General features: G+C 52.9%; 2 protein-coding genes across 14 annotated transcripts in view; both read right to left on the bottom strand.

Annotated features, from left to right (window-relative positions):
• Nucleotides 1–1,528, bottom strand: part of LOC119567553 (zinc finger protein 724) — an 80,876-nt gene extending 79,348 nt beyond the window's left edge. Inside the window, exons 1-2 of the mRNA XM_037914019.2 lie at nt 1,371–1,528; nt 697–823 (exon numbers count right to left, since the gene is read on the bottom strand). Coding sequence (XP_037769947.2) covers nt 697–823; nt 1,371–1,454 — 211 coding nt within the window. The 5' untranslated portion in view covers nt 1,455–1,528. The remainder of the gene's footprint in view (nt 1–696; nt 824–1,370) is intronic.
• A 12,762-nt stretch (nt 1,529–14,290) lies between these two features.
• The window catches only part of LOC114022341 (zinc finger protein OZF), a 793,526-nt gene continuing 790,446 nt past the window's right edge, over nt 14,291–17,370 (bottom strand). For 5 of the 13 annotated variants that reach the window (XM_043528100.1, XM_043528097.1, XM_037913995.2 and 2 more), the window contains 3 exons: nt 17,161–17,270; nt 16,230–16,348; nt 14,291–16,095 (listed from right to left, as the gene is read on the bottom strand). In XM_043528100.1, coding sequence (XP_043384035.1) covers nt 14,729–16,095; nt 16,230–16,275 — 1,413 coding nt within the window. In that variant the 5' untranslated portion in view covers nt 16,276–16,348; nt 17,161–17,270 and the 3' untranslated portion in view covers nt 14,291–14,728. The other 8 variants (XM_043528101.1, XM_037913996.2, XM_043528094.1 and 5 more) reach the window with 6 other exon arrangements.

Here is a 17,370-nt window from a genome sequence, read left to right as displayed (position 1 = left end):
GGGCTCTCCCTTTCCTCGCAGGCCTGGAGATCCGGGACCCACGGCTCTTCCCCTCGCTCCAGCTGGGTGATCAGCTCAGGTTTGGGAAGGGGAAATCCTGCTCAGGGGGTGAAATCAGGTGAGATTAGGGCATGTCAGGCATTGGGAGAGGATTTGTCACAAAGAACATCCCCTGATCTTAACCTGACTCCGCGCTGGGCTGGTGGGACAGGGAATCTGAGTGGATGGGAACATGGTCACTGAGCCCCTAAGTCAAAGGCAGGGGATGTGCTTGTCTCTCAGTACGAGTTTCCAGGATCTGCACCCTGGGGAATTTGCTGGTGCACACACAGCTGTGCTCGTCAGCCCCTGTCTATTGCTAAACCTGCAGAGCCCGGCGCCCTGCCCAGGGATGGAGCTTGTCCCAGGAAGGGCGGGGGACAGGGATTGTGTATGTGAGTGAGAATTAATACTGGCAGGTCAAGGCGCTGCTTCTACCCCTTTGAAAGCTGTGGGGATGGGAACGAATCATCATCTCCTTTATCTTGCTAACTCCCCTGTCCCATGGGAGTGGGGTGGAGAGGGACGTCTCTCTCCCAGGGGGCCTGGGGACAGTGGGGCTCATACCCCTGAAATCTAATTGATTGAGAAAGACCAGAAACGGCAACATCACAGATCCCACAGCTTCTAATAGCAGACGGGATGGGAAGCCCTTACCCAGTGAGGTCACCGTCTCGTAGTTCTCCTGCATGACGTCCCTGTAGAGGGCTCTCTGAGCGGGGTCCAGCAGAGCCCCCTGCCCCTGGGTGAAATACACAGCCACCTTCTCGAAGGTCACTGGCCCCTGGAACAACAAGAGTCCCCCACTCAGCACCTGCTGCCCCAGCCACAATCCCACTAGTCACGGTGGAGGAGGACCCATAAAATGGAAGCTGGGGGGTGGGGGGGACAACAGAGTAGCAGGAGCCCACCCCCACCCTGCTCAGAGCAGCCAGGAGGCTGCAGATTGGGGAGAAAGAGAGAGGGCGAAGGACCAATGAAAGAGGGCAGGAGCTTCATGTCCATCACATACCTACTACCCAGAGGCTGATATGGGAGACAGACCCCCCGAAAAGGGTCCAGGAAGAGAAACCCCAGCAACACTTCCCCTTTCCTAGGAGCTAGATGTGAGGGACAGGGCATCTGTCCCTGGACCTCCCTGTTGGCTGCCTCTGGCTAGTAGGTTCAGGCTGCAGCCCTGAGAGTCTGGTAAATTTCTCCAGCCTCGCGCAGGTGGGGTTGTTCCCTGTTCTAGAAATGGGGGGCGTTCTACCCTCTCCCAATGGCCCCTGTTCTAAAAATCAAGGCCCAGACCGAACAGTTCCAGCAAGTGAATCCACCCTGGTTCCCACCTGGACGCGTGTATTTTCTGCCCCTTCTTCTCGAGCAAAACCCTGCTGAAAATCCCCGACCTGCACCGAATCTGCTGCTGTCATTTCCCTTCCCTGGTTAATCTTCTGCAGCCCTGTCGAGGAAAGAAGGGTGCTTGGGGAGGTTTCACCAGGGGGCTTTCGTCCATTTCACGCTCCAATTCACCCCAGGCTCTTTCCCAACAGACACACTTTCTAGAATCTGTGACGCTGGGAAAACACCAGCTCATTTTATTCCAGCCTCTCCCACCAGCACTAACCCACCCCCCTCCGAGACCGTTTTAAACCCTCTCAGTAACAGAGTCTCTAAGCCAAACTCCAGAAAAGAGCAAAATCAAAGGAATGGCCCTCCATCATTGGTGGAACTGGAAACCATTCCCAGAAGCTTTATTTCGGTTTTCCCCAAGAAGGTTGGTGGCGATTGGATGTCTAACATAGTGAATGCAAGTGAAAATGCAGTAGGATCAGAGGCTAAAATAGGGAAAGAACAAGTTAAAGTTAAAAGAAAAGGAGGACTTGTGGCACCTTAGAGACTAACCAATTTATTTGAGCATAAGCTTTCGTGAGCTACAGCCCACTTCATCAGTTGCATGAAGTGAGCTGTAGCTCATGAAAGCTTATGCTCAAATAAATTGGTTAGTCTCTAAGGTGCCACAAGTCCTCCTTTTCTTTTTGCGAATACAGACTAACACGGCTGCTTCTCTGAAATTAGACAAGTTAGAGGTCTTCAAGTCACCAGGGCCTGATGCAGTGCATCCGAGACTACTCAAGGAGCTGACTGAGGAGATATCTGACCCGTTTGCGATTATCTCTGAAAAGTCATGGAGTATGGGAGAGATACCAGAAGACTGGAAAAGGGCAGATATAGTGCCCATCTATAAAAAGGGAAATAAGGACAATCCGGGGAAATACAGACCAGTCAGCTTAACTTGTGTACCCGGAAAGATAATGGAGCAAATAATTAAGCAATCAATTTGCAAACACCTAGAAGATAATGAGGTGATAAGTAACAGTCAGCATGGATTTGTCAAGGACAAATCAGTGTCAGACCAACCTGATAGCTTTCTTTGACAGGGTAACAAGTCTTGTGGATAGTGGGGAAGCGATCGCTTCTCGGCTCCTTGGAGCTAAGATCAAAGTGTAGTTTCCCCAAAGCCCCATCATCTTTAACCTCACCATGGAGCCGTTGCTGCGAGCGATCTCCAATGGCACAGATGGCTTCAACCTCCACGGTGAGAGGGCGAGCGTCCTGGCTTACGCGGATGACCTGGTCCTGACCGCGGACGACCCAGAGAACCTCCAACGTATGCTAGATGCCACCAGTCGAGCTGCCGATTGGATGGGGCTCCGCTTCAGTGCAAAGAAGTACGCAACTCTCTACATTGACGGCAGCAAAAGGGACTTGGCGCAGTCGACAGGGTTCCAGATCCAGGGCGAGCCCGTCATCCCCCTGGCAGAGGGGCAGGCGTAGCAGCACCTAGGCACGCCGACGGGTTTCCGTGTCCGGCAGACACCCGAGGACACCATCCAGGAGATCTTGCAGGATGCCGCCAAGATCGATGCCTCCCTGCTAGCACTGTAGCAGAAGATAAATGCCCTGAACACCTTCCTGATCCCCCGCATCTTGTTCGTCCTAAGGGGATCCGCTGTGGCGAAGGTACCCCTCAACAAGGCAGACAAGATCGTCTGGCAGCTGGTGAAGAAGTGGCTGTTCCTTCCCCAGAGAGCCAGCAACGAACTGGTCTACATCGCCCACAGGCATGGCAGTGCCAATGTCCCCCGCATGGGTGACCTGTGTGACATTGCGGTGATCACCCCCGCCTTCCGCCTGCTGACGTGTCCCGACGCCATGGTAAGGAACATCGCGGCAAACGCCCTCCATGATGCAACAAAGAAGTGGATCGGCAGAGCCCCGACATCGCCACCTTCCTGAACGGCTCCCTGGATGGCGAATTCGGACGGGACGGGCGCGACATCGCTTCATTGTGGTCCCGCGCTCGCAATGTCACGCATCGCCTGGGGAAGCGCATCGGCTGCCGCTGGGAGTGGTGAGAGGAGCGCCAGGAGCTGGGAGTCCTGGTGCCGTAGATCAGGTCCAACGACAACACCATCATCACCCTGAGGGGCATGCTGGAGAGGACCCTGAAGGCAGCCATCCACTCACTGTGCATGGAAACCCTCAAGCGTAAACCGGACCAGGGTAAAGCCTTTGAACTGACCAGCAAGTGGGACGCCAGCAACCACTTCCTCGCCGGGAGCGGCTTCACCCGTTTCGCCGACTGGCGGTTCATCCACGGCGCCCGGCTCAACTGCGTCCCGCTCAACGGAGCCGTCCGCCACGGGAACCGAGAGAAGCGTTGCAGGGAGTGCGGCTACTCCAACGAGACCCTGCCCCACGTCCTGTGCAGCTGCAAGCCCCACTCCAGAGACCGGCAGCTGCCCCACAACGCCATCCAGAACCGCCTGGTGAAAGCCATCGCACCGCGCCTGCGGGAGGTCGCCGTGGACTGCGCCATCCCCGGTACTGACAGCCAGTTGTGACCTGACGTGGTCGTCACCGACAAGGCCCAGAAAAAGATCATCCTCATCGACGTCACGGTCTCCTTCGAGAACAGGACCCCGGCCTTCTGCGAAGCGCAAGCTCGTAAACTGGAAAAATACGCCCCCCTGGCCGACACCCTGAGAGCGAAGGGCTATGAGGTGCAGACGGAAGCCCTGATCGTCGGAGCCCTGGGCGCTTGGGACCCCTTCCACGAGCGTGTGCTGCGGACCTGTGGGATCGGTCGACGCTACGCACGGCTCATGCGGCTCCTCATGGTCTCGGACACCATCCGATGGTCCAGGGACATCTACATCGAACACATCATCGGCCACCGACAGCACCAGGAGGTGGGAGCCGGTACGACATCGTGCATCGACTATGGGAAAGGGACTGAGAGACTTTTTCCATTGGACCATATGAACTGGAACCATAAACTCACTGAACATTAAATCCCACCAAATGAGGGTAGATCCATCCTCATCATGGTATCCACTCATTATACTCCACACTTGAACATAGCCATTATATGAATAATATACCCCCATATCTCAATGTCTATACTTTGACCTGTTAATCTTTTACCCCCAATCGGGGAGATTGCAGATTATGTATTCCTTACGCCACCCGTTCCTAAACCGAATTTCAGACCCCTTGATAACCTGCACCTTATTCCCCGATAACCAGAAACTTCTATGCTTAAACTCTGTACTGTTTTCTTTTTACTTCAACATCATCTTAATAAAGCTTTTAATACTATCGCGCATGACCGTCTCGTAAACAAACTAGGGAAATGCAACCTAGATGGAGCTATTATAAGGTGGGTGCAAAACTGGTTGGAAAACCATTCCCAGAGAGTAGTTATCAGTGGTTCACAGTCATGCTGGAAGGGCATATTGAGTGGGGGCCCGCAGGGATCAGTTCTGGGTCCAGTTCTGTTCAATATCTTCATCAATGATTTAGATAATGGCATAGAGAGTACACTTATAAAGTTTGCAGATGATACCAAGCTGGGAGGGGTGGCAAGTGCCTTGGAGGATAGGGTTATAATTCAAAATGATCTGGACAAACTGGAGAAATGGTCTGAAGTAAATAGGATGAAAATCAATAAGGACAAATGCAAAGTACTCCACTTAGGAAGGAACAATCAGTTGCACACATACAGAATGGGAAATGACTGCCTAGGAAGGAGTACTGTGGAAAGGAATCTGGGGATCATAGTGGATCACAAGCTAAATGAGTCAACGGTGTAACACTATTGCAAAAAAAGCAAACATCGTTCTGGGATGGATTAGCGGGAGTATTGTAAGCAAGACATGAGAAGTCATTCTTCCGCTGTACTCTGCACTGATAAGACCTGAACTGGAGTATCGTGTCCAGTTCTGGGCACCGTATTTCAGGAAGGATGTGGACAAATTGGAGAAAATCCAGAGAAGAGCAACAGAAATGATGAAAGGTCTAGAAAACACAATCTGTGAGGGAGGATTGAAAAAAAATGGGTTTGTTTAGTCTGGAAAAGAGAAGACTGAGAATCATAGAATCATAGAATAACAACAGAGTTGGAAGGGACCTCTGGAGGCCATCTAGTCCAACCCCCTGCCCAGAGCAAGACCAATCCCAACTAAATCATCCCAGGGGACTTGAGAGGGGACTTGAGAGGGGACTTGATAACAGTTTTCAAGCACATAAAAGGTTGTTACAAGGAGAAATGAGAAAAATTATTCTTCTTAACCTCTGAGACTAGGACAAGAAGCAACGGGTTTAAATTGCAGCAAAGGAGGTTTAGGTTGGACATTAGGAAAATCTTCCTAACTGTCAGGGTGTTTAAGCACTGGAATAAATTGCCCAGGGAGGTTGTGAAATCTCTGACACTGGAGATTTTTAAGAGCAGGTTAGGCAAACGCCTGTCAGGGATGGTCTAGATAATACTTAGTCATGCCATCAGTGCAGGGGACTGGACTAGATGACCTCTCGAGGTCCTTTCCAGGCCTTGTATTCTATGATAAGGGCAACGAAGATGATCGAGGGTGTGGAATGGCTTCCATATGATGAAAGACTAAAAAGATTAGGGCTGCTCACCTTAGAAAAGAGACGACTAAGGGGGATATGACAGAGGTCTATAAAGCCATGAATGGTGTGGAGAAAGTGAATAGAAGAGTGTTATTAACCCTTTCCCATGGTGCAAAAACCAGGGGTTACTCAATGAAACTGATAGGCAGCAGGTTTAATGCAAACAAGAAGAAGTACTTGTTCACACAATGCACAATTAACCTGTGGAACTCCTTGCCAGAAGATGTTGTGAAGGCCAAGACTATACTAGGGTTCAAAAAAGAATTGGAAAAGTTCATGGAGGATAGGTCCACCAATGGCTAGTAGCCAAGATGGTTAAAGATGCAACCCCATGCTCGAGGGAACACTAAACCTGTGGCTGCCAGAAGCCAGGAGGGGAAGATGGGGTGGGTTCTCATGCCCTCTGAAGCTCTGGTACTGGCCATTGCCAGAGACAGGATATCGGGCTAGATGGACCATCGCTCTGCCCCAGTTTACCCAGTCATTAGAGAAGAAAAATTGGTGACTTTTGAGAAGATTTTATATCAGGGTTCAATAAATGAGACAGGAAACTTGGAAAAGACTGGTATCACCCGGCTAGTTAGCCAGGATAAGACAAAAGCTGAGGTGGTTTTACATCACCAGTGGATAGTTTGAGGGAAACGGGAGGAGAGCGTGCCGGGGAGGGCAGGGAAGAGTGTGTTTGGTGGGGAATAGTTAATAATTTAGAAAAACCTCACCCCTTTAGTGTCCCTGCGACAAACCGTGGGTCCCCTGGAATTCCACAGAGATGGGGAGATTTCCTTAGTATCAAAGTGCCGACGGGGACATGTTATAGATGAGAGGGCTAAAAGCACAGAATGAGGACCGGATGACACGCGGTCCTGTGTTCATGAAGGGTGCAGCGTGTGAGTCTGTCATTAGCGATTGGATCCTGATGCCCACACACAAGGGGGTGGAATTAACGCGGCCTGACTGTGAGCGCTGGACTTGACAGCCTTTCACAAGTAATACTGAGATGACCCTTACTTGACTTTTTTGACTTGAGCTGGTGGGGCTTTCCCCTTTGCGGTTTGCTTGTCTGTCACTTTGTCTGGCATTTGCTGACTCTGAAGGAGTCCAGATTGGTACTCCAATAAGCACTGCCTGTAAATACAAATTTGTCAGGCCAGATCCTCCCGCTGGCCGACGTATGCCATTGTGCCACACTGGAGTGGACGGGACCAGATCCCCAGCGGATGGGAATCCGGCCATAGCTCCATCGACTTCATTTACACCAGCTGAGCCTCTGATCGGTGGGTTGGGTGTGTGTGTGTGGAACACACGCGTTGCACACGGATTCCCCAGTTGCTAGTACAGATGGGCAAATTCAGTTGTGCAAAATGACACCACCAGAAAAGTACAAAAACCCCAGGGATATAACAACAGGCTGGGCTGATCACTTCAACTAAACTCCTCAGGGAACGGAACAAGGGGCTGGGATAGTGTAACCGCTCACCCCCTTACCTTCCCTCCAAGCGGTGCCCTCACTGAGACCAGGGGTTGCTCAGGGAGGGTGGTTCCCTTTATGGGGTGTCCTGGCCAGGCTGGGGGTCTCTGCACGGGGAGAGTCTCCTGGGGGAGCAGCGGGAATGTTACTCCTTTGCAAGCCACCTCTCCCAGGTGCAGCCAGGGCTCTGGGGTCCCCAGCCGCCGCCCCCGCTAAGCTGGGGCTCTTGCAAAAGGGACAGCGCCGGGAACCTGAAATCCGTTCACACGGCCAGTGCAATTCACTTCCTGCTGCCAGGGCTGCATGACCCCAGCTATGGCTCCATCCCCAGCTCCTCCTGGGTCCTAGCGATAAACCCCCCACGCTGCAGCCACCTGGCTCCAGGCTCCCACCTCTGGGGAGGGTTTCAGGTCCCTTAGACATGGGCAGCCTCTCCCAGTATTCAGGGAAGTTCGAGCCCCCAAGCCTCCGTGTCCATGGGGGATGGCAGGGGGAGACTGCAAGATCCCCAGTGAAAAGGGGGATTTTTTTTTATCGAGACTTGTGATTGTTCCAGAGGCTCCCCAAAATCGAAGGGGACAGAGGGGTGCTGGGCTGATCGGAGCCAGGAGCTGGAGGGGGTGGGTGCATTTTCCAGGGACATGGACTTTGTGGCGGGGGCCTGGAGGGGATTTCATCAGCTGTTGTCTGCAGAGGGATCTGTTCCTGCCCAGAGGAGGGAAGCCGGAGCCTGGACTCACCAGCTGCTGCTCCCCCAAGCTGTGGAGCGAACCCTCCTGAAATCTCCCTCTGTGCCCAGCCCAGGTGGGATTTTTCTCTGGTGGCTGGAACTAGCCCCCCCTGGGGCAGCACTAGGCTCTGCTGAGATTTAACTCTTGTTCAGAGCCAAATACGCAAACCCATGGGAGTTAGGTGCCTAAATACACCTGAACATCTGGCCCTAGGTGCCTAAATCCCAGATTCAGACATTAGTGTGATCCAAAAACCCCACAGGCACCTAAAATCACTGGGTGCCTAAATTTTCACTATAAAGGCATAGGGGCTGGAACTAGGGGGGATGCCGCCCCTCCCCACTCCCGGCTTGACGTGGATTAATTCCATTATACACAGGATTTACAGTTTTTACAGCACCCCAACTGTACCGGCCAGGGAGACTAGCCCCCGGCCCCTCCCCCGCAGAACCCCCTCCCACAGCCTCAGCTCCCCGTTCCCCCAGAGCTCTGGGCAGCGGGGCTGCGAGCTCCTGCCAGGCCGCGCGGCGGGGTGGGTGGCTCCGGCCGGGCGGCGCGGCTGCCAGTCCTGCTCCTCTGAGCAGCATGGTAAGGGGGAGGGGAGTGGGGGGGTTGAATAAGGGGCAGGGGGTTCCAGGGGGCAGTCAGAGGACAGGGAGCAGGGGGTGGTTGGATAGGGCAGAGGTTCGGGGCGGAGGGGGCGTTCAGGGGATGGGGAACAGTGGGCGGTTGGATAGGCGTGGGAGTCCCGGGGGGGCAGTCAGGGGGCGGGGGTGTGGATAGGGGTCGGGGCAGTCAGGGGACGAGCAGGGTGTTGGATAGGGAGTGGGGTTCCGGGGGGGTGGTTAGGGGCAGGGGATCCTGGGAGGGGGGCGGTCAGAGGACAAGGAGTGGGGGGCGGGTTGGATGGGTCAGGGGTTTTGAGGGGGGCTGTCAGGGGGCAGGAGGTGGGAGGGGGTGGATAGGGGGCGGGGGCCAGGCTGTTTGGGGAGGCACAGCCTTCCCTACCCGGCCCGCCATACAGTTTCGGAACCCCAATATGGCCCTCGGGCCAAAAAGTTTGCCCACTCCTGGTCTACATAGACAGGCGCGAGCTGTCTCGAGTGGTGTGTATCCACCGTGCCTCCTGCAATGGGCCTTGACTGGGCGACGTCTTTCCATGCTTCAGGAATAAAATCAACCACAAGACTCATCCTAATCTCATTCCAATGAATAGTCAGAGTATAGAATGAATGGGGAGCTGGGGGGTGTGGATCAGCGTTCATGTCGCCGTACCTGACCCCAGGCCAGGAAAGTGAATGATCCAACCAGCGTACCAAGTTCGGGGGTAAATCCCGGTCACGAGCCGCCTGAGACCGGTTGCGCCTAGGCTAAGAAGAATGAGGAACAGGTCTAAAATCAACGCCCAGAGAGGCCCACAAACATGGAAACCGAAGGCACCGATCCTGTATACACTGACGCTGACCTGCTTCGCTTGACTGCTGCCAGTGACCCCGCAGATTTCAAAGTAAAATGTTCATGATGGTAGAGGCAGGCAGATGGGTAAATTTGTAGGGGCAGGAGCCCACCTCTGAGATTTGAGTCCCTTTCAGCCTATTTGTCTTAATTTTATAATGGAAGGCCGTGCCCTTAGCCTGGGTGATCCTGATTGAATCTGGGGCCTTTCTGTCCAAATGGATGAACCCCCACTGGCCAAACTATACGACCAACACCCAAGGCTACCGCAGGATCCTCAATCCCTATTGGTGACACATTCACTACGCGAGGGGAGTAAGTGCCATATGGAGCAGGTGCAGGTTACGCCGGGTGACCCCTTTGTCGACCTTTGCCCTTCTGGGCTGGGCTCTGGCATAGCTCCTGAGCTCTCCCCAACTCACCCCTTGATGCTGAGCCTTACTGGCACCAAGGGTCATCCGGACCCAGTGTTTTAGAACAGGGGTTTTCCAACTTTTTGCTGGTGACCCAGTTGAAGAAAATTGTTGATGCCTGCAATCCAGGGGAGCTGGGGATGAGGGGGTTGGGCTGTGGGAGGGGCTCAGGGCTGGGGCAGAGGGTTGGGGCACAGGTTTACCTGGGGTGGCTCCCGGTCAGTGGTGCAGCGGCATTGCTAAGGCAGGCTTCCTGCCTGTCCAGCCACAGCAGACCATGCTGCACCCTGCAAGTGGCCAGCAGCAGGTCCGGCTCCTAGGCAGAGGTACGCAAGTGGGTCTGCGCGGCCCTTGCCCACAGGCCCCATCCTCCCCCGGCTCCCATTGGCTGGGAACAGGCCAATGGGAGTGCTTGGGTTGGGGGCAGGGCACAGAGCCCCGTGGCCCCCCTGCCTAGGAGCCGGACCTGCTGCTGGCTACTTCCGGGGTGCAGCGCGGTGTCGGAAAAGGTAGGGACTAGCCTGCCTTAGCCGGACAGCGCTGCTGATGGGACTTTTAATGGCCCAGTCGGTGGTGCTGACCAGAGCTGCCGTGACCCAGTGCCTTACACGCCACAACCCAGTACGGGGTCATGACCCGCAGTTTGAAAACCACTGTTTTAGAAAGCTCAGTTCGCTGGCGACAGCTTCTAGAAATACCTGGTTTTACAAAAATATATGTTTCCTGTGCTGCATTGGGATAATTCTAGCAGGGACCTTTGCTCTCTGGGAGTTCAGAAGAACTGACAGAGCAGAACCATAAGGGAAGAAAGTTGGGGACCTTCCCCTCCAGTGACATGTGATAGGGTCCTGAAAAGAGAAGTGGCAACACACGTGATGTCTCCTACAAATAGCTCCCTGTCCCCTTATCATTCCTCCCCATGGCTACTCCATCAGGCTTCAGAAACTGATTGATTCGCCTTCTGCAGAAGGCAGGTGGCTGGGAAATAAAAACCAGAGGGGATTTCCCTATAGACAAGGGATTTTCCCCGCAGAAGAGTCTGAAGGCTGGGAGAGCCGGCATCAGCACTCTCTGGTGCTTGGCCTGGGGGGGAAATAGCATCTCAAAGAGGCCTCCAGATAGCCGCGGAATCTGTTAAAGGCCATTTGGACTCATTAGTCAAGGCAAAAACACGGGGAGTTTGAGAAACTAAATTCCACTTTGTCATTTCAAAGCAAGAAATAAAAGGTAACCCACCACCCCGTCTGCCCGCAGTCCAGTTCAGCATGGTGCATTCCAGCCCCAGCCCCGCACATGGCTGTTCCCGGCTCCTGCAGGCCTCAGTGACAGAGCCATACATTACAAGCTGGGAGAAAAGCACAGAGATCCCATTAGAGAGGCTATCCTGCCGTAAAAGCAAATGCCGCAAAAGTGGGAACCCAGGGAGCTCAGATTAATGGGATGCAGAGTACGGGGTGAATTTACGGCAGTGTCGGCATCTCCAAGCCAAGCTGAGGTGTTTATCCCTTTGGGAACGTCCCTGGTGAGTCAGGAAGGAAAGATGCTGTCATCCTCATACAAGACACTGTGGTAAATGGGGAGGGGTGAGCCGCTGGGCTCTTTATTGCCTTCTGGCCTCGGTTATGGGAGTCAGCTTGGCTTCAATTTAAGGCTGGCCAGGTCTGTGGACTTCCCTGGCTCCCATCTCAGATCCGCCCAGCTTTGGCCTCTTCAGAGAACGGCCCCCTCCCTATTGCTCTGCTGGTGGCATTGTTCGCAATCCTTTAGAATTCAGGGGCAACTTCCCCCAGCACTCGCAGGACAATTCCTGTCTCTCTCTGGCCCCAGTGCAGCGAGTTCACAGTTCTCAGCCTCAGCTGTCTGGCTCTCAAGAGCAAACCCAGCAGTTCCCCCAGTTCTGTTCCCCTCCATCTCCCATCTTCTCCCCTCCTGTCTGTGTCTCATGTCACTGCAGGGGTCAGGCAGCAACTTCTTTCCCCAGATCAATCTTTGCTTTTCAGACTGAGACTCTCGCACCCAACCATCCGTGTCCATGCCCAGTGTTATTTATAATAATCATTGTTCAAATGACACCTAAATCTCATGGCCAAAAGTGTGGACATGGTAAAACTAAAACAAAAATAAAGCACTATTAAGGCAAATGATCGTTTGTCTTACAAAGTCTCCAGTATAAATCTGAGCTCATGTCAAACAAAATGAATATCCAAGTATAGATTTACAAATTATATGGCTGTCTAGTCAGATATCCCTCATACACAGCCCGTAGGACTTCCTAAACTAATTCCTGTGTAAACTAGAGCTTTTTGGGGTTGGGCGGGGGGAATCCAATCTTGATTTTTAAAATTGCCAATGATGGGGAATCCACCACAGTCCTTGGTAAATTGTTCCAGTGTTTTAACTCCCCTCACTGTTAAAATATGGGGCAATTTTTCTATTCTAAATTTGTCTAACTTCAATTTCCACCCACTGGATCTTGTTAGATCTTTGTCTGCTAGATTGAAGAGCCCCATATTATCAACTTTCTGCTACTCACAGAGGCACTTCTAGGGTATGACCAACTTAATTTCCTCTTTGATAACCAGAAAGAGAACTCCTTGAGTCTTTCAATATAAGGCATGTTTCCCAGTCATTTAATTATTCTTGGGTCTTTTCTCTGACCCCTCTCCTATTTATCAACATCCTTCTTGAATTGTGGACCCCAGAACTGGATAGAGTATTCCAGCAGTGGTCACACCAGTGCCAAACAGAGCGGCAATATAACTTGCCTACTCGTACTTGCTAGACTGGTTTATTTACCCAAGGATCTCATTAGCCTTTTTCGCTACTACATAGTCCAGGGAGCTCATAGAATCATTCACTGGGAGGGACCTTGAGAGGTCATCTCGCCCAGTGCCCCGCACTCACGGCAGGACCAAGTGTTACCTAGGCCATCCCTGGATCATCATGTTCAGCTGATTATCCATCACAACCCCAAAATCGTTTTCAGAGTCACGGCTTCCCAGGATAGAGTGTCTCACCCTGTGAGTATGGCCCACGTTCTTTTTTCCGAGATGGTATTTCATTGACATTGAGCCTTATTAAAACGCATGTCGTTTACTTGCATCCAGTCGACCAAGTGATCTAGATCGCTCTGTGTCAGTGGCCTGTCCCCTTCATTATTTCCCACTTCCCTGAGAGTTGTGTCGTCTGCAAACTTTATCTGTTTATGTTTCCTTCCAGGTCTTTAATAAAAACATTAAAGAGCGTAAGGCCAGGAACTGATCCCGGCCAGACTACATTCTAGGCCCAGCTCTACCCTGCTCAGCATCACAACTCCCTGACTTTGAGGCACCCTGGCAAATTCCTGGAACAACCATGGCATTCATAGAACCTGACTTAAGCATGATGAATGGGGCCAGAGAGGTGCCCAAGAATGCGAGCCATGCTCCAAGGGGAGCAGCCTAAGCTAGCCAATGGGAGGTGCTGATGAGAGGGGTGTGTCCCGTCCGATAGGGACAAGGGCCTATCTCTGCTCACGATCTACAGTCTGGGTGTAACCCCTCTCCTGCAGACTCGTGGCTTAGGCTTGTGAGATTGTGTTAGACACCTGTCTCTCTCCACACATAATGGCCTGAGGAGGAGGAGGTGGTGCGACCCACTATTAGCTCAGTGGTAAGAGTACTCCGGTTGGATTTCCCCTCTCTGCCTGAGGGAGAGAGAGGATTTGAACAGGGTTCTCCCACAGGAGGGTGATCACCAACCTATGGGGTATCCTGATGTGGGGCTTCCTTAGTCTCTCCTGTTGAGAGACTGGGCCTCGCAGGTCCCTGACCCATAGGCGCCAACTCCGTGGGTGCTCCCGCAAAATTAGTGGATGCTAAGCCAAGCTTCCCCCCCCCACACCCCGCCCCCGCTGCACTGCCTCTCGCCTGCTGACAGCCCCACCGACCAACTCCTCCCCTCCCTCCAAGCACCTCCCGCCCACTGTGGATCAACTGTTCCGTGCCCTCGGAGGGAGGGGGAGGAGAAGGGTCAGGGCACCCTTGGGGGAGGGGGCGGGACAGGGGTGGGAAAAGACGGGGTGGAGGTTGGGCTGGGGGAAGGGGTGGAGTGGGGGTGGAGGATTGAGGGAAGGGGTGGAGTGGGGGCAGGGCTGGGGCAGGGCCTGGGGCGGGGGTTGAGCACCCCCTTGGGTAGAGAGGAAGTTGGCACCTATGCCCTGGCCAACAGGTTACGGAGTCATTCCCTCTCACTCTATCCATTCATATTTTAGGAAAGGTACTAACCCCCCTGCAACAAAACAACAACCCACAGCAACATGAGAATAACAGGGGATGAGACAATCTGCCCCAGAAGGGCGAAGCAGATGAGTGTAAAACTCAGTTTGCTAATGAACGGAGCAGTGTAACTGATATGCACACAATTGGCTGCTGCTGGGTCCTCACCCCAGACACGGGCAGCTCGATACTTGGGGGCCAAACACCCCTGATGTGTGCAGGAAATAGGAAATGTCTGGTCTCTTGACAATGCCCTGGTAGAATTTCTCTCCTGCGTGCGGGAGTCTCTGATGTCCAGTATGGTGTGAGCTCCGCTTGACGTGCTAAAGAGATGACAGAGGTCTCTTCCCTGTGTGGATTTGCTGGTGCCTCAGACTACCTGTGCCCTGAAAGATCCTTCCCCCACATTCAAGGTTTTTCTCCCCTGTGGAGTCTCTGATGTCGAGTATGGGTGGAGCTCTGACTGAAGCTTTTCCCACAGACCTGGCACGCATAGGGTTTTTCTCCAGTGTGGATTCTCTTATGTTTAATGAGGGTCGAGCTGTCGCTAAATCTTTTCCCACAGTCCGAGCACTTATAGGGTCTCTCTCCCGTGTGGGTTCTCTGATGTGAAAAAAGATCTGAGCTCTGACAGAATCTTTTCCCGCAATCAAGGCATTTAAAAGGGCGTTCGCCTGTGTGGATTCTCTGGTGTGTAATAAGGTTTGAGCTCCGACTGAAACTTTTCCCGCAGTCCGCACATTTATAAGGATTCTCTCCAGTGTGACTTCTCTGGTGTATAACCAGTTGTGAGCGCCAATCAAAACTTTTCCCACAGTCCAGGCATTTATAGGGTCTCTCTCCTGTGTGGACTCTCTGATGCGTAATAAGATCTGAGTACTGATCGAAACTTTTCCCACACTCTGGGCATTGATAGGATTTATCTCCCGTGTGGGTTCTCTTGTGTCGCATAAGGTGCAAACTCCTATTGAATCTTTTCCCACAGTCAGAGCATTTATACGGTCTCTCTCCCGTATGGATTCGCTGGTGCGAAATAAGGTTGGAGCTCTGATTGAAGCTTTTCCAACAGATGAGGCATTTGTAAGGTTTCTCTCCTGAATGGATTCTCTGATGGATAATAAGCTGTGTTCTCCGATCAAAACTTTCCCCACAGTAGGGGCATTTGTAGGGTCTGTCTCCCGTGTGGCTTCTCTGATGGGAAATAAGATCTGAGCTCTGAATGAAGCTTTTCCCGCACTCAACGCATTTATAGGGTTTCTCTCCCGTGTGCGTTCTCTCATGTCTGTTGAGTTGTGAGCTCTGAATGAAGCTTTTCTCACAGATGAGGCATTTATAGGGCTTCTCTCCTGTGTGGATTCTTCTGTGCGAAATAAGGTTTGAGCTCTGATTGAAGCTTTTCCCACACACCAGGCATTTATAGGGTTTCTCGCCTGTGTGGATTCTTCTATGGGAAATAAGGTGAGAGTGCCGACTGAAGCTTTTCCCACACTCGGCACACGTGTTTTTTTCTCTTTGCCGTGTTGCTTCTCTGCTGGGCTGTTGTTTCGCTGAGTTCCTTGCATCCTCCGCCACATTAAACCTACCCACTTCTTTCTCTGGCTGGTTTCCCAGCTGCCTCTCTGATCTGCACTGATTTCCACCGGCTTTCCCGCACTCACAGCTCTGGCCAAAATTCCCTTTGGATCTTTCCAGTAATGTCCCATGTGCTTCCCCTTGCTCAGGACCTTCCTGCAGTGAATTATCCTCCGTGTTTTCACTCACCATCCCATCGGCTGCTGGAATAAAGAGAGAGAATCCAGACAGGCGTCGTCCCCTGTGCTGGGGAGAAGGCAGAGAAGGGGAACAGCAAAAAGGGGAAACATGACAAAGTAACTGGTGGGGAGATTGAGAAAGAGAAAATTTTACTGACCCATCTTTAATTTTTCCTTCTCCGAAGCGGATCCCTGGCGCTCCATGATCCCTTACAACTGGGTTGTCCCCTCATCGGACAGGTACCAGCAGACTGGCAGTGCGGGCCATGCCGCTCTGCTGACTCATGGAGGGAAAGCCAAGGGAAAGAGTGGGAAAAGAGTGCAAAAATGGGCAAGCAAGACCGTGGCGCTCAAACCCACCTCCAGCTACCAGGGACAGTGTCTGAATGTGCCAGGAGGAGGTGCAGAGGGAGAAGGACAAAGCCCACTCCACCCTCCGCCCCGCTGGTAACATGGGGTAGGGAGCGTGCAGCAGCCCTGGGCTAGGCTCAGGGCAGGGAGGGCACTGGGCCGAGGAGACACGTGTGGGGAGGTACAAGTTGTCTATGGCCATCCGGCTAACAAGGGCGGAGAAGACAATTTAATGATCACGCCAGGGGACTCAGTCTGCACCCAAGGGAGACTTCCTGGCTCTTGAGGTGGAGAAGTGGAGTAAGTGGAACAGGGGCAGGAAGAGACAGAGCAAGGTCCGGGGTATGCTCTGTCTCTTTGGAGGCAGAGATCGTAATAATTTCCCTGAGTGTGCAGTGACAGGGTCTGGAGGCAGCCAGGACAGGGCTCTGGGGAACCTGGGAACTGGGCTGCACCAGTTGTTACCTGAAAGCCAAGGTTTAGACTCAAGGAGTTTGCTGGTGAAGCAGACAGATTGGTGCTGCAAAGAGCTGCCATACGCACCTCAATCACCAGCAAAGCTCACCCTTGTTCAGCCTGAGGGTTAACGCACCGTCTTACAGTTCGGGGTGTCCTGAGCAGAACGGCACAGGTCCATTCAAATCCAGTCAAACCAGAGAAGAACCTGAGCAGGAGCCAAAGTGGGCACATCCCAGATCCCACCGCTTCTAATAATCCAAGGGGACAGGAATCCCTTACCCAGCAAGGTCACGGTCTCACAATTCTGCATGACGTCCCTGACCAGGGTCCAGCAGAGCCCCCTGCCCCTGGGTGAAATACACAGCCACCTCCACGAAGGTCACTGGCATCTGAAACAACAAGAGTCCCCCACTCAGCACCTGCTGCCCCAGCCACAATACCATGAATCGGGGGGGGCGGGAGGGGGGCGGGGAGAGACAAAGGGGTGGA

This window comes from Chelonia mydas, chromosome 14, assembly GCF_015237465.2.
Source record: "Chelonia mydas isolate rCheMyd1 chromosome 14, rCheMyd1.pri.v2, whole genome shotgun sequence".
NCBI lineage: Eukaryota > Metazoa > Chordata > Testudines > Cheloniidae > Chelonia > Chelonia mydas.
This window is presented reverse-complemented; position numbering and strand designations above follow the sequence as displayed.